At 42.4% G+C, this 23,370-nt stretch overlaps 2 protein-coding genes across 3 annotated transcripts in view; both read left to right on the forward strand.

Annotated features, from left to right (window-relative positions):
• The window catches only part of epas1a (endothelial PAS domain protein 1a), a 13,370-nt gene extending 1,173 nt beyond the window's left edge, over positions 1-12,197 (forward strand). The window contains exons 2-11 of the mRNA XM_086196165.1: positions 156-322; positions 1,248-1,486; positions 1,591-1,675; positions 2,082-2,182; positions 2,340-2,503; positions 3,358-3,464; positions 3,560-3,728; positions 4,433-4,483; positions 11,580-11,651; positions 12,055-12,197. Coding sequence (XP_086052291.1) covers positions 156-322; positions 1,248-1,486; positions 1,591-1,675; positions 2,082-2,182; positions 2,340-2,503; positions 3,358-3,464; positions 3,560-3,728; positions 4,433-4,483; positions 11,580-11,625 — 1,129 coding nt within the window. The 3' untranslated portion in view covers positions 11,626-11,651; positions 12,055-12,197. The remainder of the gene's footprint in view (positions 1-155; positions 323-1,247; positions 1,487-1,590; positions 1,676-2,081; positions 2,183-2,339; positions 2,504-3,357; positions 3,465-3,559; positions 3,729-4,432; positions 4,484-11,579; positions 11,652-12,054) is intronic.
• The window catches only part of glud1b (glutamate dehydrogenase 1b), a 17,459-nt gene continuing 6,178 nt past the window's right edge, over positions 12,090-23,370 (forward strand). Inside the window, exons 1-8 of one of the 2 annotated variants that reach the window (XM_086196164.1) lie at positions 12,090-12,227; positions 12,332-12,740; positions 16,717-16,797; positions 16,937-16,992; positions 18,246-18,309; positions 19,341-19,435; positions 21,005-21,184; positions 23,113-23,250. In XM_086196164.1, coding sequence (XP_086052290.1) covers positions 12,344-12,740; positions 16,717-16,797; positions 16,937-16,992; positions 18,246-18,309; positions 19,341-19,435; positions 21,005-21,184; positions 23,113-23,250 — 1,011 coding nt within the window. In that variant the 5' untranslated portion in view covers positions 12,090-12,227; positions 12,332-12,343. Of the gene's footprint in view, positions 12,741-16,716; positions 16,798-16,936; positions 16,993-18,245; positions 18,310-19,340; positions 19,436-21,004; positions 21,185-23,112; positions 23,251-23,370 lie in introns of both variants that reach the window. The other variant, XM_086196163.1, reaches the window with a different exon arrangement.

Genomic DNA, 23,370 nt, shown 5'->3' on the forward strand with positions numbered 1-23,370 from the left:
TGTACTGATTATGTGAATCGTAACATGAAATATAGTTCTGAGAACATTCTATATCATGTAATTCCAGGAAATCTACCTTCAGTTTCTAAATCTTGTGTATTTTTGTTGTTGTTGTTGTTGTTGTCGTTTTCCCCCCTGCTGGCTGTCCTCTGCAGGGCGATGAGCCGGGAGGCGGCGAGAAGGAGGCGGCGAGTGGAATCTGATGTGTTCAGAGATTTATGCCGTCTCCTGCCAGTCCAAGCATCCACGCGAGCTCACCTGGACAAGCCCTCCATCATTCGCCTCACCCTCAGCTACATGCGCACGCACGCGCTGCTCAAAGGTAGCAGATGTCGCAGCTCACGCACGTCAGGGAACTTGTTTTTTGGTTTGGTTTTTCTTGCGTCTGAATATGTCACAATCATTCACTTAAATTGTACGAGGAGAGGTCGAAAAATGTGGTATATACTCACAACGCTCATTAAACAAAAACATTCTGTCAGAAATGTAATTAACTTAAGTCTGACAAATCCAGGTTTGTTTGTTTTTTGGAGGCTAATTGTGTTTTTGTTGTTGTTGTTGATTTTTTTTATCCTGAAGAATTGAAATGTACTTATTTGCAAAAGTAATTTTTGTATAAGTACCCCGGCTGAGCAGATGTGCCTGGTTTATTGTTCATAGCCACCTAAGCTCCGTGTTAGTAGTCCAGAACAGATACAGAATTCATTCACAGACGATGGGTTTTGAGGTCTGAGAGAGGAGGTTGCAGATCTCACGTTTGATCGCCTACACACACACACACACACACACACACACACACACACATATATATTTTTGCGTTCATTTCATGAGAACAGGGTGATTATCTCATCAACCCATATAAAATCTTATAATAACAGGTCAAGTTTTCTTGTTTATTTTATTGAACATCCCTGTCTCTTGATAATACAATGAAAGTCGGAGCTTAGATACATGTATCGAACGCCTTTAAAGAATCCGAAGGATGCCTTGAAATGCAACAGGAAAACAACAAACAGATAAAATGATAAATGATAATGAACTGCCAGCGAATAAGTGGGTTATCACAAGAAAAGGAAAAAAAAAGACAAGTTCTAATTGCAACATAACAAGCTTTATAGTCTCAAGATAATGAATCTGTTAATTAAGCAATAAATAACTGCTAGTTCAACTTTGCGCTGCTTCTGTACTGTCAGGAAGTTCATTGTTCAAAGGTGTTGATCAATCAGAGCGTAATCACTCTCTCCCAGTAGGTCACGCGGTGAAATATAGACCAGTTTCAGAGGACGGAGGGAACAATAAAGATCCGGACAAGGGAGGATGCGTTGGAGAGAAAGACACCGCGAAGGTGGAGATGGAGGAGGCGCAGGAAACCAATGAGACGAACATGTACCTGAGGATCCTGGAGGGATTTCTGATGGTCATAACCTTGGAGGGAAACATGATGTTCCTGTCTGACAATGTTAGCCAATACTTGGGCTTGACACAGGTACACACACACACACACACACACACACACACACACACACACACACTCACACTTACACACTTCTACACAAACGATGTGTATACTTTTCTTTTTTGTTTTGACAGATTGAGATGATGGGACACAATATTTTTGAATTTACACACCCCTGTGACCATGAAGAAATCAGAAATAACCTACATGTCAACACAGGTGTGTACAATATGTAAGTGTGTGTGTGTGTGTGTGTGTGTGTGTGTGTGTATACGTACATGCGCACATGAGCTGGACTGCCCAGGCCTGTCAGGTGTAAAGGAAAAAAAAAACATAAACAGAAATAATCACAACAGCAATTACAGATCATCAAACATATATAAATCACTGTTGCTCTGTTTTCTACTTGGGGGGTGAGAAATGTTTTGTTTTTGTTTTTTAAATTATGTATGAGCCCTAATAACTTCTTTTTTTTCCAGAACTTAAACAGGCAGCAGGGTGAGATAACGCCAGTTTAGCAGAAATTAAATTAAAAAAAAAAACTACAGGCAAAACGTACTTGAACAAAATGTGAGTGCCTAAAGGGAACTGAGCAGGTGCGTAACATAAATTGCTTGTTTTCTAGAGGAAGTTTGGTGTGGTGCAAAGAGGGAATTTGTCATTCGGATTAAAAGTGCTTTGACACACAGAGGAAGGAGCACCAACCTCAAGTCAGCTACGTGGAAGGTCGGTGAGAAACAATACCGCTACAACTCCCATGTTTCTTTCTCCCGTTCCTTAGCATCATTCTGTGTAAAAAAAAAAAAAAAAATTGAATTTTTCTATTTATTTGTCTACAAATTAATTTTGACAAACTATTTAAGGCCATGCTCTGCGGTTGTAGGTTCTATATTGTCAGGGCCGGGCCAAGGTGGGTGTTGCCCCCTCATCTGTTACCTACCTGCTGCTAACCTGCCAGCCTCTGCCTCTCTCACACACCTTCCTCAGCACACACACGTTCACCAGCCAGCACAGTATGGATATGAGGTTCACACAGTGCGACCAGAGGTGAGACGCACGCACGCACACACACACACACACACACACACACACACACACACACACACACACACACACACTCACCCGTGTTGCTGGGACATAAATCTGTTTGCACACTCCCATTATGGGGACTCGCCTTCCTCATGGGGACCAAGACCTTCGTCCTTGTGATGTAAATCATCGTATCTCCAATTTAATGAAGGTGATGTTAGCTTGTTTTACAAAGTCCAAAATATCACGATATAACCAGAGGGAAAAAATCTTGCCAGGCTTCGAGCTGTGTTGTTTTGTCAACCAATCAGCGTCGTCTGAACAGACGTTGACGCAGTTCAGACGACTGTTCACTCAAAAATAACGATGGCAGCTGCTTAAGAGGTTAGCATAGATGCTGCTAACGCTTCAGATGTATCAGACCTGGACAATGGTTTTTTTTTGTTTGTTTGTTTTTTCTGACCGGCTTTGACTTCTGTGTGTGTTTCTTGATCTGATGGGTTGTAAGTAAGCCCTTGATAGAGAGATGGTTCATCAAATCACCTGCCAAGTTTTTGCTTTCTGTGGGTACTTTGTCAGACGCTCCGCGGACAGAAACCCTCTGACGTATCAGATAATAGTTGGAGTTCATCAAAGGTTTAAGTGTCGTCCTCAAGAAACGATGACTCGTCAGTCTGTGTGGTTGAAAACTGCTACTGCTTGTGACTCGTTCAGCCTTCTCATGAACACTCAGAGGAGGACTGAAGCAGTAAAGGGTCCATCAGTGTCTGTCCATTAATATGGTGCTTGCATAACTTACCAGTAATTTGCTGCTGTGTGTGTGTGCGTGTGTGTGTGTATGTGTGTGTGTGTGTGTGTGTGTGTGTTTGCAGAGTGACAGCACTCTTAGGGTACACTCCTGAGCAGCTCCTGGGCCGTTCTATCTATGAAATCTGTCACACACTAGATACAAGTTGTTTAAACAAGAATCACGTGAACTGTAAGTACACACACGCATACACGCGTGCACACACACACACTCCTGAAATTGCATTCTTTTCACCTCTCTCTCTCTCTCTCTCTCTCTCTCTGCAGTGTGCTTGAAGAGCCAGTCGGTCAGTGGTCAGTACAGGATGCTGGTGAGAGGTGGAGGTTACGTCTGGGTGGAGAGTCACTCAGCTGTCATCCCCTGTGGCCAACCTTCCAAGTCCAGATCCGGGGCCAGTGAGCCGCTATGCATCCTCTGTGTTACCTATGTCCTCGGGTGTGTGTGTGTTCAGGGGGATGTATTTTAACCTGAACCGTTATGTTTTCCTTAATTAAATTGCATGGATATAACTTTTAGAACAGTGGCTCATTGGAAACCAGGACTAGTTTTAAGATCAGTGACTATAACAATTCTTTAATTAAATAAATGTTATTATGTCTGTTTTACTGTAAATTTGCTTTCCGAAATACACACACACACACACACGTGTGCTACAAGTTATTCAGCAGCTGGTTAGTTAACTAGTGTGTATGTTGCTAGCGTTAACATAATGGATGAACCTTGGTCCTCCTCTTCTTCCCATAGTTGATCTCTTTTTGGCTAACACCCCCCCCCCCCCCCCCGAATAATGTTAGCATTTTGACATCACAGTTTGTATGAGCTATGCGAATGTTACTTCAGTACTGGCACATAATATGTAATATATGCAATAAACATCCCTGTTGATGTAGTTATATCTGGATTGGTTACGCAACCAAGTTATTTCAGAAGTACCCTTTGGTAACGTAGCGTGTAAGGGTATGTAGGATAAATCACAGTTGACAACTTTACATGGAATATCTCATTCACATTATTGTTGTTTACATCTGGTTTAACTCTTCGTGCGTGTGTGTGTGTGTGTGTGTGTGTGTGTGTGTGTGTGTGTGTGTGTGTGTGTGTGTGTGTGTGTGTGTGTGTGTGTGTGTGTGTGTATGTCGCAGTGGAGTGGAGATGGGGTCATTGCAGCTCTCTCTGGACCAGACCATCCACAGGTACATGAGCTGAAACCAGATTCTGAAGGACAGTCCACAAAATGCTCTGACCGCCAAGCTGACAACAACCAACCATCTTAACCCTTCAATGAATCAAAAACTCTGCGATCCACAAGGTTTTGTGTTGTTTTTGACGTAAAGATTAAAACAATAACTATAAAATCAATGAATATATTAATTGGACCTCGGGGGGAAAAATAGTTGAGGTTTCTGTCTGTCTAAAAGAAAAGGAAAAGATTTAGCGTTCGCCTGTGGTTGAGAGACAGTTGGTCGGGGCGTAGTGAGAATTGAAATTTGTTGATGAAAGCAGGCAGTTTGACTTCTTCGTGACCTCTCGGGACCTGACCTACCTTCCTGTGGGGTTTCCGTCTGGGTCATCTGACACGTGGGATGATATGGAACTGTCAGGCCCAGACATAATGTACCACACACACACACACACACACACACACACACACACACACACACACACACACACACACACACACACACACACACATATATAGAGAGAGAGAAAGATATGCATTGTGCTGATGGGGAGATGTGAGCAGATGTAAGTCAAAGCCACAGCTTCCTGAACAGAGACAGTTGTTAGAAAAGTTCTCGTGGGAACCTTTTCAACTTTTTACCTCTCAGACGTGCGCGCGCACACACACACACACACACACACACACACACACACACACACACACACACACACTCACTGACGACTTGCACTCAAGTTTCAGAAGTCTTTACTTACATTAAAATGAAATTAGAAACGATATGAAGTCTCAATTCCAAAATAAATGCAGATAATTAAAGCTGTCAGGTCACAACACGTGAAGAAAACAAACAAACAAACAAAAAAAACTCCAATCCCATGTTGCTTCAAGAGGTGCGGATATAAGGCACAAAACTGAAAACCGAAAGGAAGCCTTAATCAGTAACAATATATACGTTTACCCTTTCTTTCAAATTCATTTTGTTTATCAGGAAAAATAAAAACTTGACAAGTGTTTGATGGATGCGTAGGTAGCATAAAAGTACACTCAAATTCAACGACAGCAGAACTCTGCAGGGTTTTTTGGTTGTTGTTTTTTTTTTTTTTGTGAGCACAAAGTTTGAAAAAGTTGCATTTTTCGTTGATGCGGGAGCCAGCATTTTCCAGGCGTGGCATGAGTCACAAATTTTGCCGGTTGCCAAAATTTTACAGAGGAAAACAACAACAACAACAAAATTACAAAAATCCCCCCGGAGTTTTTTTGCGTCAGTTTTTAATTAAGAGATGCTGCAAAATCAAGCATTTTTGATTGCAACAATCACAACAAACTGTGGACTCCTGGAGGGGCTGGTGTATAATGCCTATTTTATATATATATATATATATATACATATATATATATATATATATAATGTACATAATGTGGAGCCGTATGTGTCTTTGCACGTCACTTCTAATGCAACAGCTCATTAATAAGCTCTCTTTAGGATTCATCCACCCTGAGCATCGACCTTCTCCTGCACAGTTTGTCTTAATTATCTTGTTGCCCTGTTCATTTGCTGGCTTCTTCAGAAAAAAGACGGAAATCTTTTCAGTTTAGAGGGGCCAAAGTTTTCAATTAAAAAAAAAAAAAAGAAGCTGTCAAATTGCAGTTTTTTCATTCCATCACCATCGTGACGTTTGAGAAGTTTCTTTGTTTTTCTTTCTTGTCTGCCTCTCCTGATTTACTTCGTTTACTCCACTTTGGATTTGGTTTCCTCAAATATTTCTCCAAAATTACTTCATATGTTCCATTTTCCATGACAACTTTATGTATTGTTCAGATTAAGTGGTGAAAATTTTGAGATGATAGAAGATGCAGATGGAACTGATTGAGCAGTCTAGACCACTTGCTCCATCTAGTGTTCATCCTCCCCAGGCTGGAGGCTCCCCACGCTGCAGTTCCTGGGAGTTCCTCGGGTTCGCGTCCCAGCCGGAGGACCCCTCAGTTTGATTTTAGTTGTAATGTTCTCTTTAAAAAAAAAGATAGTTTAGAGCCAACCGGTATGAAATGAGCCTCAAAAGTAGCAAACCCATCAAAGAGAATTTTACTTTAATTTTTTTTTTTAAATTTCAGAAAAAAAACCTGCAGTATCAAGTCTTTCAAGGTATAAGCAGCTATTTAGAGTGGTAGACAAGTGCGGCTTTACAGTAACTTTTAAAGAAGCCGAGAAAGAAATGACAAGAATTTATCCATCAGTGCTTGCTGCCGACCACTGATACGTTAGAGGAACTGTGGATCCACACTTTCTACAATGTGACCCATGAAAATGGGTTAAAACAAATGGGCCGATTCCATACTTTGGTTTGACCTTTAGCTCAGTTTCATTTTGTAATATTACATTTAATATCTCCTTTGTTATATTTAGATTTTCAGTATTATTATTATCCTTGAGTAACCCTGAGTCCAGTAGTTAAAAAAAAAAAAAAATCCAATTACAACTTGCAGCTCTGTCTTAGAGGAACAGAGGAAGTCTGTTATGAGTGAACTTTTTATTTAGGTTTAAACTGGAATTTGAGCCAGGAACACCGGTCGGCTACACTGCTGTTTGTTGTTGTTGTTGTTGTTGTTGTCGTCGTTGTTGTGGTACTGTGCTGGTTTTTTGCAAGGTGACCCTGGCAGTTGTTGTTTGAGAAGTTGTCTCTGCTGCTGCTGAGGCACTGAGGGTTGAGATCCTGCATTTTCCAGTGAAAAGAGACCATGTGACCAGAACGATCAGGCGCTTATTTACGTCGACCCCGCATGCCCTCCTTCCTTTCCTCCCCCGTCACACCCCTGTGGTTGGGTGGGTGTTGTCAGGCTGTTAGCCAATGACAAGGCAGCGTTCAACCACCATGATAAACTAGTGTGTGACGCTGCAGCGAGGAAAACATGGGAGGAAACAATCAGATTAAAGATAAACAAGACGCAAGGCGCGGGTGCTCAGATGCAGTGAGTAGGAGATCGAAGCAGATGAACTGCAAGCTTTTCACAGAGCCATCATTTAATTATTAGTCCTTGATAAGCGTAAAGGTTGATCAAGATAGAGAAATCATGCAACTGACCTCAGGGTTCAGGGTTCAGGGTTCAAAGTTCTTCAACTGATATGTTTTTGACAGCCGGTTAAAAAAACGTGGTCAGTGAGCAAGACCCGTCTGAAGCACCTCGACCGGGTTTGAGTGTAGACGAGGCAAATAATGTCGACTTACTGAGCGTCTTGTGGGGACAGTAGGGAACTGAAAGCAATGAATAATTAAAATATTCAGAAGTGTAATGAAGAGGAAATGAATCAAAATAACTCAAACTATGAGAAAATAAAACTGAAAAAATAGGGAACAATAAAAGCAGAAATATACTGGAATGTTTTGTGTGTGTGTGTGTGTGTGTGGGGGGGGGGGGGTCTCCGAATATTACGTCCATTGATTATAAGACTTTATATATTATTTTCTCCCAGAAAGGTGGAATCAAATTCTTTAAAACACACTAAAAATAGTTGTCAAGGGAACAGATTACACGTATTCTTGTTTAAATTTTCCAAATTTCGCCACAACTTCCTTAAAATAAATTGAACCTCAAATGAACATTATTCAAAATGCTCCACATCCTTATTTTCTTTGCCATCTAGTAGGAAATGTTAGCGTTGTGGGAACATTCCTGCTAGCTGTCTCACAGCAGATACATCCTTTTAGTTAAAAAAAAAAGAAAAAAGAAAAAGATTCTCACAAAGGAAAAGTGAATCAAGCACAAGTACAGAAAAATAAAACAGTAAAGCTGCAACACGTGGAGGAGAGGTGCCGTCTATGAGGGGAGTGTTTACTCGCTTTTGGACCAGTTTTCTGTCTTATTTCATACATAATTGTCAAAACAAAGCCTTGTCTTTACACAGAAAAAAATTTTGATTTTTTTTTTATTTGATTGAACGCATTTTAGAACCTTAGAAAAATATTTCACTCCACAACTGCGAGCACACAACCTGGCCATTAAACTAGGCTGTATAAATCTGTCAAAGCGAGCAGGCGCGACGACAGAACAATTTGCAAGCTCTTAAAAAAAAACCAAAAAAAAACAATAATTGCTGATACAACTTTTTAAACCTGCGAGGCTTCTGCCAGGAGAACATCCGTGCGGGAAAATAGCTGGAACTTATACGAGCCTATCTTTTACCTGCGAAGACCTTCTTTAGGTCATTCCCGTTTTGCGAACTGGTAAATTTCCTTGTGCGGACGCCTTCCGATTATCTTTATTGTTAGGCTTATCTTCAAACGAGAACCGGCATGTAACCATTCGGTGGATGTGTCCCTCTCTGCCTGGTCTACAGGGAGGACCTGGCGTTCGGGGGATGTCAGCTTTTAAATGTCAATAAAAGTGAACAGCAACAGCACAATGAAGAGCGGTACTGTAATTACATTCATAATCAAACGTGCATTGACGTTGTGTCAGTTACAACGAGTAACTGGTATACTATTGACTGCTTTGTCCAGCTGACAGTGGTGTGACACGAGCTGTTCAGGACATTTGGGTTAAACGCCTGACCAGCCAAATCTGTATGAACCGACTATGTGATTGAACTGCTGTGTGCGCTCCACTGTGCGCTGGTGCACAAGGTGGGTGGGTGGGTGGAGGGGCAAGTGGGCTGATCTGATCTTATCTGCCGTGCAGAGTCCACAGGTGTAAGTCCATCTCAGGGCCTCCGTTCAGACCAGCTCAGCATTAACCTTCTGTCTCTCTCTGTGCCATACGGATCGGTCTGTCCGGACTCCACGAACGTGTGAAATGAGAGGAACGTACAGTAGAAGCGGGGTTATGTAACGGTCCCTCGGTGCCACGCTCGCGGCGCTCAGAGACAGGGCACAAAAAAACAGACCATAACAGACAAGAGCACTCATCCAGTACCTCTGCCAGGGCCACCTCAGATAAAATCTACAAAAAACAGTGTCTTCTTTGGTCCAGGCCGTACCCCTCTAACAGTTCGAGGGACATTGGTCTCATGGGTTTTGCGTAATCCTGCTAACTGATGGTTTTACCTCTGATGCGGAAGTCAAAATGTAAAATAAGATAATATTCATAATCTGTATGGGTATGACGGTGCCTCGCTATTGGAAAATACAGCAGATAATGTGCAAGAATTCATCCAAAAAGGGCATTTTGCCTTTTCAGGTACTCATAAACAGATGAGTTGAGCTCCCAAAGAAGTTTTTTTTCCTTTCCTGCATCATTTCTTTCTGAGCAGAGAAAAACAGAAAAAGCCAGCCACTTATACTTGGCTTGAAGCTCCCGCTCATAAACGTCTGTTTACAAGCACTCCAGCACATCATCTGGCATAACCTCTCTCTCTTCTTAGTCCAGCTGTATGTTCAGTCAACAATTTGATTTGAGCTGAAAAACAAACAAACTACCACCCCTCAGGTGGGGCTCTACTGTGATCAAGTGTGAGTGAGGTGATTCAACCAAACGCACCAGCTGGTTGTGCTCGGCACAACCGTGAGTGAGCATCCGAGTGGGAGGCTCATGGTGAGTTTGTGTTCAGCTCAAAGTGTTTGGGCATACAGCCCGATCACAAAGACTTGGATAACACCAAAGATGATGCGCTTGAGAGTTTGCAATGGAACATTTTTTTGGACAGTTTTGCTGTTGTTAGCCGATAGCTGCTCTTAGCTTCAAGCTAAAATACATGGCTGGCTCTTTCTGCATTCTGGAGTCAGAAAATAAAGCGGGAGGAGGAGGAGGGGGGGGGGGCTTCTTTGTGAGCTCAAGACACCTTTTTAAGAGTTCTTTAAAGGCAAAATACTCTTTTTTTTGGGGGGGGGTGACGTATTGTATCAAAAGTCTCTGATGATTGGCTCATCGGTAAATAGTTGCCTGATACCATCAGGAGTTATATCTTGAGCAGCCCGTGACATAGCAGTTCAGCCGGGGACACATCCCTCTCTCCCCTTCCTGTTCCACCTGTCTCTGAAATGCTGAACCTTTCTAACACACACACACACACACACACACACTTGCTGAGCGAATGAGTGGCCCGCTGCCCTGGTAATGCATATTCACTCGCATAATTGCACAAATACAGAGCACGCATAAAATGGGGGATAGGCTGTTTTCACAAATACGTTTGTGGTGTTACATCAGAGATATGGCAGAAATGTGCGCATGGTGCAGCCTCTCTCCAGTGTCGAGCGGTTGTGAAGGGTTGTAATTGATTTCCTGTCATTAGCGTTATCTGGTTCTGCGGACCACTGGGTTCACAATTATTCATGTTACCCCAGCCAAGGAGGTCATGTTGTCTGTGCCATTTTGTTTGTTTGTTTGTTTGTTTTTTACTGTCAGCAGGATTACACAAAACTATGAGTTTGATTTGCCAAATTTGGTGGCAGGGTGAATGAGCCACAGACAAATGCAGTCAATTTTTAGGGTGGATCAGTTACGACACCACCTTGTGGCCACAGGAAGTTATGTATTTCACACTGATGTACTCCTGCGAGTAGGTCGACCTGATCCATGTCCAGTTTGGTCAGAAACACCTCAGGAACTTGGTGACGGGTTACTGCGAAGACTGTGAGCCCTCCTTAAACAGTGTTACTGGGGTGAGGTGGACAATTTCACAATAAAATTAAAAAAAAAATATGTTTGTAACTGAACTCCACATGAGCAGATTTTTCCAAATCTCACATGTTTGATGAGAGGGTGTGAGGGTCCATTTATCGCTTTTATTTAATGTGGGACCAAGCAGGAGAGTGTCAGGGACAGTTCTGCGTTTGCCTGAGTCTGTATGTGAGTTTTAGGTTTTTTTTGTTTTTTTCCCCCCCCACTTCACTCTTGCTCATTCTGTTGGAAAACAGAAAAAAATTATGAGGTGTATATTCCAAAATAAGAGACCAATATATAGAGTTGTTTTTTTTATTATTTCAATAGAAGCGTGATTTAAAAAATGAAGTTATTTATAGTTTAATAAGATAAGATCAGGACCATATCATGTCTGTTAATTGAATCTGTTGAAGCTAGCAGATATTTAGCGTAGCTTAGCTTAATGTAGCTTAGCTTAGTTTAGCATTTGAGTGTGATGCTTGGGGTCTTCTTTTTCTTTTAATTTCTGGCAGACAAGATGCAGCCAAGGTATCTTGCTGCCCTCCACTGGTTACTTGAAGTTCTCCACTCACAAGACACATGAGGTAAAGGGTGCAATTAATTGCTTTATTTTTTTGTATTTTATAGGTTATTTTTTTCTATGATAAATCAATCCAAAATTAATCAGTTATTTTGCCAACCCGAACTGTAGTATTTGCAAATCTATTATTGTATAGTATTTGTTAATCAATTGTTGTATTTCTGTGCATATGTGTTTCTGGTATATGTGTATATTTTTTATTCTGCTTATCTATTCTAGAAGTGTTCTTATTCTTGCTCTCTCTAATGTCGTTGTTTGCTTAGATGTACAATGATGATAGAGTCTATTCTATTCTATTTCTTTACCAAAAATGTATAACCTGCCAATTGTAGCTTTCCCGGATCCCATTTGTTCAGAATTGTCACTTTAATCTGGATTTCGTTTTGCTCTCGCCGTTGTTTTTCCAGATTGAGGCTGCCTCTCGGGAACGCGCACTGTCAGTTGCTCTCCGCGGGGAGCGCGCCTCCCTTGGTCCTCCTCTTCCGCGTGCGTCCCGAGGAGTTTTCCTATGGCTCGCGCTGCCTTTTAAAGCGAACCGACACAACATGCCCTTCCCCACTCGGCCAGAGGACCGGACACGGTGAGGAGTCGCTGCTGTGCCGCTCATTCTACCCCCTACTCCCGTCGTCACCCCCATTGTGCTTGTTGTTTAATTGCCTCTTGTTATTTCCGTTGCACCGTTAGCTAGTTTCAGCCATGTACCGGTATTTCGGGGAGCTGCTGAGCCGCTCGGCGGGTAGTGCCCTGGCCTCGGGATGCGTGGACTCCGCTCTCCCCGCTTCCTCATCGCTGATGCGGGTCCGTCGATATGCCGACGCAGCGGAATCCCCTGACGACCCCAACTTCTTCAGGATGGTCGAGGGCTTCTTCGACCGCGGAGCCGCCATCGTGGAGGACAAACTGGTGGAGGATCTGAAGACCAGGGAAACCCCCGAGCAGAAGAGGAACCGAGTGCGGGGCATCCTGCGCATCATCAAGCCTTGTAATCACGTCCTGAGCGTGTCATTCCCCATCAAGAGGGATAACGGAGAGTGGGAGGTGGTGGAAGGGTACCGCGCCCAGCACAGCCAGCACAGGACACCATGCAAAGGGGGTAAGAGTTGAACCATACTGTCCCTTTCTTTGACAGCTAGCTTTAGCCTGCTACTAGCTACCTAGCAGACCTGCTGCTGCTACTCGAGTACACTGTAATTACACACAGCCTCTCCGGCCCCTGTTAGCCGTTCTTCTCATTTTGAACTATTTTCTTCCCACTTTTTACAGTGACCTTCCTGCTCACCTGTGGCTGTAAGGCTACTGTTTGTTAGCGAGCCAGCTGTCACATACAGCTAGCCTTATTTGTGATCTAGTTTCTTTTTAATCTTGCATATATATATATATATATATACAAATATAATATAATATAATATAATAAATATAATATATACAAATATATATATATATATATATATATATATATATTCAGCATATTGTTTACAGTACGGAAATGTAAAAAAAATAAATTAATTAATTAAAATGTGGATATTCAACTCATCACTATAGTGTGTGTGTGAGTGTGAGGCGGGTCATCGGGGGCGTTTATGACCTTATGCACATATGCTGCACGTATCACATGGCCACACTTCAACTGTCTCCTCCTCTTCTTTAGCATCTCAGTGCTTTGTGGTTCTTAAGTTCAAAGATCAAACAGATGCATTTTGGGTTCTCTGCTGCAGTGCACCCTGGGTAAAACTAAGGGTATGATGTATAGGCAAACTGGGAGGTGTGAGAGAGATGGGGACAGGGCGTTTGTGTTTTCTGGCGCTCCTATTTGTCAGCACTGTGACAGGTGGGGGAGGGTGCGGTGGAGGTATTCTCAGTTGAAAGAGACGAGCCATGAAGGCAGGCAGTCAGAGGGCAGGCTTGAACTGTGGAGTGGACACTGTCCTGGTATTTAAGACTACGGGACTCTTGGACTGCACCTGCTTGATGTAGTAACTCTAGACCTATTCTTGGGAAGCATATTTCTGCACAAGACTATATGCACGCACGCGTGCACACGCACACACGCACGCACACGCACGCACACACAACATTTATGACATCCATATTAAAGTTAGGCACCAAATTATGAAATAACAGCAAATGCTAAATGTCTTGTCGGTGATCAATGTATTTATTTTTTATCTCCAAATCAAAACAAAAGCTATGACACTTAACAAGTGGCGCTGCTCCAAAAAGACACTCCTGGAATTAACTTGTTGAGCCAGTGAACAAGAACTTCTACCATGGCAGAAAAATTGCCTTTCTAAGGGGCAGAGACTTTGACCACACCGGCTCCGCGGGGGGCCGTCTGTTGGAGGACACATTTTTCCTGAAAACTATTGTTTATTTTTTGAGACTGTTTTATGACACCGATAGGACAATATATCACTGTAATAATGCAACTGCACCTCTTCAAAGAGTCGTTAACGTCTAATTGTTTGGCGTGTGAGACAAGATTACGGTGATTATTTTGACGAGCCTTGCTCGGTGAAAGAGAGAGACGGGTGAGATTTTCAGTGGGAGATCCATTAGAGAGGTAATATCAGTCTGTAACTTTAATAGGAGTGTAATAGCCTCTGTCCATGTCCTAAAAGCCCACTTTGTCATTCAGAGGACACGGTGGTAGCATTGGAGTGATAGCATTACTGATGAGTTTCCTGTTTGCCTACTCAAGATCCAAGGTACAGTTAACCTTTGCTTGGCGTGCTAGGGCAGTAAGTCCATCAAGCTGAACTCCTGGTACGGTCGGTCTTAGAACTGCTGTTTTCCAGTGGGTTTAATCATTGATGTATTGCATAGATTGGACCCTTGACTTTGCTCACATCAGAATAAACGGCAAAGTGCAAAGTCTGTTTTTCATGCGCACCAGTTGGCCATACGCCCCTTTTTAGGGACGGACCACACCGCTTTCCGTTGACTCTCCGTTGACTGGGTATGAATATCTGGAATGTAATCGCGAGTGTGTGTGTGTGTGTGTGTGTGTGTGTGTGTGTGTGTGTGTGTGTGTGTGTGTGTGTGTGTGAGAAAGGTACCTAGGTACCTGTTTTGCCTCCCCCCAAAAAATGCCAAAATGAAACTATTCTGTTGATCGCATGACAACAGTTTATCTCCAATATCCTAATTTTGAAGATGAATTTTAGCCATAAAAACCACCGTTATATTTTGACATTACATTACACGTCCCAGTTGCAGCAGAAACAGGATGACCCAAAGACGACCATTCAAGCAAACATCCTTTAACGTAACTGTTATTTGCACAGAGCTGCTCTCCATGTAGAGTGGATAGACAGGGTGATGGTTAGACGGGGGATGGGTGCTTGTCTTTCTTCCCTCTTTAATTTTTTTTCCCTAAGCTCAGGATTCTTCTACCATGAGCTGGTGCTTATGGTAACTCAGCTGTTCTTTCTTTCTTTCTTTCTTTTTTTTAAAGAATGGAAAAAAATAATGACAGGAGTGCTGAAAAGATCATGATTTTTTTTGTGTGGTTTTGATTCAACATTAAAACAAAGTGGGATCGGAAGGCCTTAGATAGACATAAATGGCAGGAGGTTGGCCCATGGCATACAAGTGGGTGGGGTTTGCTTTGCTTCCTGCATTGTTATTGCGCTTGAAGACACAGAACCAAGACTTTTTGTCCCTCTATGCCGGATCCTCTTTGTGCTCTTTGCCCTTGGCTGGCGGCTCTGTGTGAGCTATATTTGGTGTCGGTGCGCAATTGCGCAACCCCCCCCCCCCCCCCCCGCGTACTGTGCCAATGAAATGAGAGTTGTGCGACCACGTAAGAGCCCCTGTGATTCTGCTCACAAGTTGGCCTACACATGTAACCATGACAACTGTGGTAAACTCCAGACAACAGGAAGGAGTGACTTCAACTGGTGGGGTTTGCTCTTGCTGTTCACAACTTGCTGAAGTTGTGGGTTATTATTTTAAGCTTTATTTGTAGATTAAGATGCTGGCCTTTGTCTGCTATCCATGAATTTCTCAGTTGTTGGAATTTCCTTTTACAAGTGGAGGCAGCATCAGCGTGGGCTGGTAATTCATGCCCACGTTGGAGTTGAAATATTTGATGGCCTGTTGAAAGTAGCTAGTGATGCTGCTATCCAGGTATTTTCGAAATAAATTCCTTGCTATTATCATAATGTTTTATTTTTCAAGGAAATGTCAAACCTGCTATTTCCTGATTATTGTACTTTTTTTTGTCAATCATGACGGATCATAAAAAATCTTTGGGTCTTGGACTGTTGGATGATCACATCACATTGCTATTAAAAAAAAAATTCCTGCATTGCGCAGAGTTATTCCGTTGCCGTGCAGATAAAGCGGATTGATTTTAATAAGTGTAATGTACTTGAAGTGGGCCCTGTGCAACTGCACTTTCTACGAAAAAAAAACAAGCATCGATTGGGCCGCAGCAGATACACAATTTAAAATGACTCTTTGCTAGATAGCAAACAAACAAGAGTAGCGTGTTTCTAGTAGAGCCTGATAAATGTGGGATTTTTGAGCCCAATATTAATTTTAGAGCACCAATATGTGCAACAGATAAAGGGAATTTTTGTGCTGGACAATAAAATAGACCCTTTTTTATTTCAATTGGGCACTAATTTTGTACCCATATGACCATGTTAAGGTAGAAGGCTAATTTCAGAAACAAATTACTTAATTTTAAAAAAAAAAAGTGTCCATGACCTTTCAAAATAAAGTAGTAAAATAAACGAGGCAGAGTTGCCAGAGCACACACTACTGGACACGCTATGCTACATCATTTTTAAATCAATTTAGGCATGTTTCTGCATTTCGTTTGTAGCTAAAAAAAAAGAAAGAAAAAGAGAACGTTTTTAATATATCTGTGAATATCAGAAAACGTGTACTCTGTGAGATAATATCAAAACTGTTAGATACAAATTAAGAAATGTGTTTCATAGCATACGAAGATCATTTCAGGAACAGAAAAAAGGCCTTTCATACAGTTTTCTTGCTTCAAGTTTTCTTCAGAACAGTGGATGTGTTGTAAACAAATCCTGAAGCTGTCGTGTTTCCCTCAGGTATCCGTTACAGTACAGATGTGTCTGTGGATGAGGTGAAAGCTCTGGCCTCTCTGATGACCTACAAGTGTGCTGTTGTAGGTGAGTGTTCTCAGCCGTTTATTATTTGAATATTTGCTTCGCCAGAACAGCCCTGGATCTTTATCCAGTTTTGAGTTTCCCTGTTTTGCTGAAAGTTAAAGTGCTTGTACATCTCAATGTTCCATGTGTTCTCCTCTAGATGTGCCATTTGGGGGAGCCAAGGCTGGAGTCAAGATCAACACCAGGAATTACTCTGTAAGCCTTCAAGTGTCAACCCTCTGCTCTCTCACACGTGCCACAAACTTATCCAGACATTCCGCTAAATGAGATGTCAGACAAATTCAGCGAACAGGACTTTTTTTTTCTTTGTGACCAAATTACTGATTTACTGATATTCTGACTGCAGAACATGTTTTTTGTAACGCCCTGTCTCGCGTGCAATCTGCCAAGGATATTTTCAGGACAATTGGTGGGTTTACATGAACAGCAATTAATTGGATGACTTTTGTTCCATGAACTGAGGACAGATCTTGCCTGGGGAGCAGCAGGTATACGCCCTGCACATATGCAACCAGCAGATAAACACCCCAGCCACAGTGAAGTGCCAAAACTCAATCAGAAGTTTCATGAGACAGAAGTTTAAGAAATGAAGCCGTATTTTCACCACCAGGTAGATGTTTGATTAACTTGATGAAAACTGAAGGCGTTAGCTGAGTTGTCTTAGCTTAGAATAAATCATCACGGGAATACTATGCGTGCATGCCTTGTTGTTTAGATCCACGTCTGATACGATAACTATATTCATACCTGCCGCAATGAACCACACACGTTAATGGACCAGAGTTCAGTTCAAACAGACTACTCAGGATAGGTGTGAAAGCCCTGAATGGAATAGAATGGAAAGACATCAAAATCTTATCAGTCTTCTTTTGTTGTCCCTGAGTAAAAGACAGTGGCGAGCACAGGCAGCAGTTTGTCTTGTTGCTAATCAAGCATCTTTGCAGCCGTCGTCAGATTTGAGAGTGAATTTTTGAGCTTGAAGAGCTGCTGGGTCATTAAAGGACTGCTTCAGTATGTGGTAGTATTTCGATGTATACGCATCATTTTTAAACTGCTGGTTTAGCCTTCTGTTGTATCACGGGAAGGCATTTAGGTACTTGTGTTGATAGAGGTGATCAAAGTAAGGGCTCGTTTAGACTCACTGGATATTGTGTCAGTTCACTGGAAGAAGAAACATGTCGGTCTGCTGCTGCTACTGCTGCCTTGAACTGGTGTCGCACCAAATGGGATACACTGCGATTCATTTCAGCTGGATTTTATTTGTATGCCACAAGTTCTTGTCTAGAACTTGGGTCACTTGATTCTTTTAGATTTATTATAATAAGAATCACAGAAGATGGTTGTGTAACGCCGCGAGAATCAAAACAAAAGAAAGAATTGGACTTTTTTTTTTCCCGCTACTCACTTCTCTCTCTGTCTCCCTGTCTCTGTCTCCGTCTCTCTCACAGGATAATGAGCTGGAGAAGATTACCAGGAGATTCACAATTGAGTTGGCCAAGAAGGGTTTCATTGGTGAGCTTGTGTGTGTGTGTGTGTGTGTGTGTGTGTGTGTGTGTGTGTGTGTGTGTGTGTGTGTGTGTGTGTGTGTGTGTGTGTGTGTGTGTGTGTGTGTGTGTGTGTGTGTGTTTATGTTTGTAGCGTGTCGTACCGCCTTGGTGTTTGGTGCAAGTTCTGCATTCAGTTTTACCCCATGAAAGGAGGTCTAATGATCTTCGTGTGATTTATCTGGAGCAACAAGAAGGGACACAACACGGAACGGCAAAATTTACACAGTTTTTTCACAAGAAATTAAAAAGGAAAAAGCAAATAGGGGAGTTAAACTGGCTGTAGTGGAATGTTCCTTCAGGTTAGGACAGCTCAGGGTAAGACTATGTCCAATGAAGAAGAAGAAGACCATTAATTATTGTAAAAAGACACAGGGAATCAAGTGTAAATGTTCATATTGAACTACTGAAGTATGAATTCCTCAAAGATGCATGCACTGGTTCAGTAGAAGCCTGTTTGTTCTCCCCTGGCTGGACGCGCGCTGGTGTTTTAATCAGATCAGTTCAACCACAGCAAAAAGCCACATGACGCTGCCTACCATGTGCTCTTAGATGGCAGTAATTACACCATTTGGTGTTATAAAAGTGACTCCATTTTTGTCTTTTGCACACATCAGTGTGTGTGTGCCATGAACTTGATCAGACCCCCTAGCAACAAATTCTGGGATCCTTCTGGCTCTCACTTGCCCCATTCCCCACCCCCCCTAAGTGCCTGTTCCTGGAGCTTGCACAGCAATATGGAGCCCTGCAGGGCACATGCACCACAGCAATCAGCCAAAGCATGAGAACCACTGACAGGTTTCATATTGTATATAATACATCAGTCATGCAGTAACCACCACCCCTCTCCGCTTTTGAGGATGTGAATGTTCAGGCAATCGGTGTCCATTCTCTGTCTGTGTCTGAAATATGTACTGTTATGAATTCCTGTACAATGGCTGGCGTGTTTCACTAAACTCTCCCACTTTCCTTCCCCTCCCGTGGTCTTTCCTTGACCAGGACCTGGCATCGACGTCCCAGCTCCAGACATGAGCACAGGAGAGAGGGAAATGTCCTGGATTGCCGACACATATGCCAACACAATTGCGCACACTGTGAGTTCTGAGTGTACAAAACCAATCTGTATAAACTTGGCTAAGTTTTTGCCTTGCATATTAAAAAAAAAAAAAAAAACAGCCCAAATTTGGAAGGAATGAGTCACATTAAACTATGAACGGTGGTTTCCTGCCTCTCCCTTCTCACCAGACCACAGAGTCTTTCCTTCTCTCTTGAAAGCAACTTTACTGAGGCTTGGATGCATTTGTGTTTTCAGTTCATCTCCCTCCTATCAAAAGCTGTCAAACTATGGAAAATATTTGCCCTGCCTGTTTGAACACACGTTCATGTTTGTATCACAGCTGCATGATAGCAGAGGATTGATTATGTAGATAATAATTACATAAACAGTTCTTCTCAGATGTATTTGAATCGTGCATAACCTGTGGGTCGTCAGGGCAACAGGTAAACATGCAGCTCTTATCAGCGGCAGCTACACAACTGTTAAGGGGCATGTTCAGATTAACATGAATTGCAATGTTGACATTTCAATTTTACAGAAAAGAAAAATCACTCAAAAAAAAAAACCCAACTTAGATTTTGTCGCAATTTTAAAGAAAAGATCATTGCTCATTTACCGCAACGATTACAATAAAACTCCCCTGCGTCCTGGAGGGACTGATAACCTGGTTTAGGGGACAGCTTGGTGGCAGGCGAAGCAGGTTGCCATTAAGTGGTGTAGCCTGGATTTTTAGAAGTTTTGCTTCCGAAAACGGGCTCAAATTATACAGTGAGAGTTCAAGTGAATCAAAACAATGAGCTCACTATCAACCTGAGGGGAAGTCAGGTGATTGTCGTGTGTGCAGGATGTGATTGACGCCTCTGACATGATGTCATGTAATACATTGCGCTACAACAAACAAACAATCTTGCCTTCTTCTGATGACGCACATTCTACCCTTCTGCTCTCCTCTTAACGTCCCCCTGCCTTACCCAGCCATGTGCTCTCTGTGCCAGATACCCTTGGCAGGACTTTGAAGTGGGTGACACATTCCTGCTCTGGGTGTCTGGGGGGGAGAGCGCTCTGGGTCGTGTTCACTGATGTTCACTCAGCTGAACACACAGCCTCTCATGTGTGTGACTCACCAGGGCCGAAAGCTGAAGCTGATGAAAGTGAGGCTTTTAAAAAATGCAGTACCATTAAAGGCCACTAGAGGCCGTTTTGTAATCCTCTGTTGGATTGCAAAAATGACTTCTTGAAGTACCACATTTTACTGAGGAACACACATGTTGGCTTCTACAGATGTTGCTATGATGTCATCTCTAACAGTGTCAGAGCTCAATTCAGATGTGCTCCCTGTTCGTTTTTCAATTTCTCTTTGCAAATATAAAAGACAGATTTGGTGCCATCATTTATTTTATTTATTATTTATTTAGAACATTATATTTTGGGCTGTGTTTGCTTAAATGATCTGCTTCAAAGCCTGAATGGCCTTAAGAGAAGCTGTAAAAACCACCTTATTAACCTGTGGGCAAAATTACAAATTTGTTAATGATTCATGGTCTGATTATTTTTCCGACTTTGTGTGCGTGTGTGTGTGTGTGTGTGTGCGTGTGCGCGCTTGCAGGACATCAATGCCCATGCCTGTGTGACTGGAAAGCCCATCAGCCAGGGAGGAATCCATGGTCGTATCTCAGCCACCGGTCGTGGAGTTTTCCACGGGATTGAGAACTTCATCAATGAGGCCTCCTACATGAGCATGCTGGGACTAAACCCCGGCTTCCAGGACAAGACTTTTATCGTCCAGGTATACACGAGAGCATGGTTTGACCGTCACTAGAGAGGAATGTGACGTGCTTTTCAGATATTTGCTCTCAGGATTAAGTTTTCATCTGAAGAGTTGGAGAGCTTTGTCTCATTCAGAGCCATGCCATCTGTTTTAGCCTGACCTTGATCTCCCCTAGCAAGCAGACGGGAGCAACTAAAGGAGCTTCCCTCCTTTTATTAATGAAAAAGAAATCATTGTGAAACCAGTTAACAGTATTTTTGTTTTTGTGATTTTTAAAAGTTGTATATAAACAATAATGAAATTTGAAAGACTTAGCTGACTTGCAGTTGTAGTATTGATAACCAGAGAGGTGTGTTGTTTCTAAAGAGCTGATAAAAATGAATACAAGAGCCCTGTGGTAAATATTGAACATTATATGACTAAAAGGTCTATCTCAGATCTCTTAATAGATGTTACACTCTTAAGCGTATAATGGGAGAAATGTCCTCTCTTGTTGTTTCTCTTCCTTTCGTCGCATGGGGGCTCCTCACTTTCCATAAACCAGCGCTGAGACTTTCTGAAGGCTCTGGTAGTTTTGCCTGAAATGCTTTCAATAATTACCACTATGAAGCAGTCAGTGAGTCAGAACACTCAGCAAAATCCAAAAATGCATCCTGTAAAAACGGGAACTGCAGAAAGGATCCCGGCTTGATAGGCACAGAAGAGGAAACAATCAGCGATTTAGAGAGGGGATGATGCTTGTTGAGATCGTCAAGGGTGGGATGATGCAGTGACGGCGCCATCGAGGAGGCAAAGAAGCAGCTGCAACAGCTGAAACATGACGCGTAATGTTCAAAAAACTAATCCCTCTTGTGTGTACGTGTGTCTGGATTATGTTGTGCTGAGATTAGATTTTCTTCGAGATTTAGTGAGTGAGGAGAGAGCAAACACTCCAGTTTGGTGTGGAGCAGGAAAACAAAGATGTTTCTCTCGCCCATTGCACCTGTGGGAGAAAAAAAACAAAACAAAACAGAAGAAAAATAAATCGACCTTTTGCAAACCAGCTTTTGAGATCTCCTTATCTTGCAGTTCCACGAGGTCTGAGAAAAAAATAGAAAATGAAAAAAAAAAGTTGTTTACAATGGGAGCAGGCTGCTGCTGCCTCTGCAGGGGATTCAGACCCTTTCCCTTGGTCGGCAGCCTTATCAAATAATAAAAAAAAAAATTGATTATTAGGAACCCCACATATTTGAAGAGCATTTTAATCTTTAACAAGACAGTTATAATCTTTTTTTTTAACCTTGTACTCTATAATAAAGGTGTATTTGATGGCCAAAAAAAAAAAAAAACGGTGTTCAGAGTGATTTACGTAATGTCAGAAATTGTAGTTTTCAGTTTTAATTAAATGTGATTATTTATTTATTTATTTTTTCATATTATGGGCCAAGTTTGGCCCCCAGGCCCCGCTTTTGGCAGCGCTGCCTCAATGTTAAGTTACAGTATGGGTGGGACTGTGGACATTTTACATCTACAGGGGCTTCGCATGGGTTTAATCGTGTTGGGTTTTTAAAAACGTAGACTGAAGGTAGATATTTACCTCTCCTACACTGTGATGGACGTTTAGTACTGACCATATTTGACAGTATCTTCTAACCAGAAGCATTTTTCCTCGACAGCTTCCTGCCTGCCCGTCTGTCCTGGTTGTGTTTATTTGGCCTGTCGCCTTCTTAATCCTCATTATCAAGAACAGATTAATCAAGCACATGTCAGCTGTGTGAGGCCTCAGTTCAGGTCATGATACAGTAAACGAGGATCTTAAAATCTAATCTGTCCACATGGTGGCACCAGAGTACTTATTTGCTGAACTCCAGTTGGTTCAAAAGTGATACAGCAATTGGAAAAAGATTCTTTGGTGTCATTTCCTGGTTCTGACCCTGATGTTGAATTATGGTTATGATTGTCCACAGGGCTTTGGTAATGTGGGTCTCCACTCCATGAGGTACCTGCACAGGTTTGGAGCCAAGTGTGTCGGCATTGGCGAGATTGATGGAGCCATCTACAACCCGGAGGGCATCGACCCCAAACAGCTGGAGGATTACAAGCTGGTACCTGCTCAGCCACCGTCCCCCAACCTCTCTCCCCTTCCTTTTTCTGCTTTACCTTTTTCTCTGTCCTGCTCCACTTTGCCTTCTTCAAGTGCAGCAGTTATGCAGCGTTTTTGCATC

This window comes from Aulostomus chinensis, chromosome 23 (assembly GCF_037954235.1).
Source record: "Aulostomus chinensis isolate RoL2024-O1b breed Wild chromosome 23, RoL_Achi_v1.0, whole genome shotgun sequence".
NCBI lineage: Eukaryota > Metazoa > Chordata > Actinopteri > Syngnathiformes > Aulostomidae > Aulostomus > Aulostomus chinensis.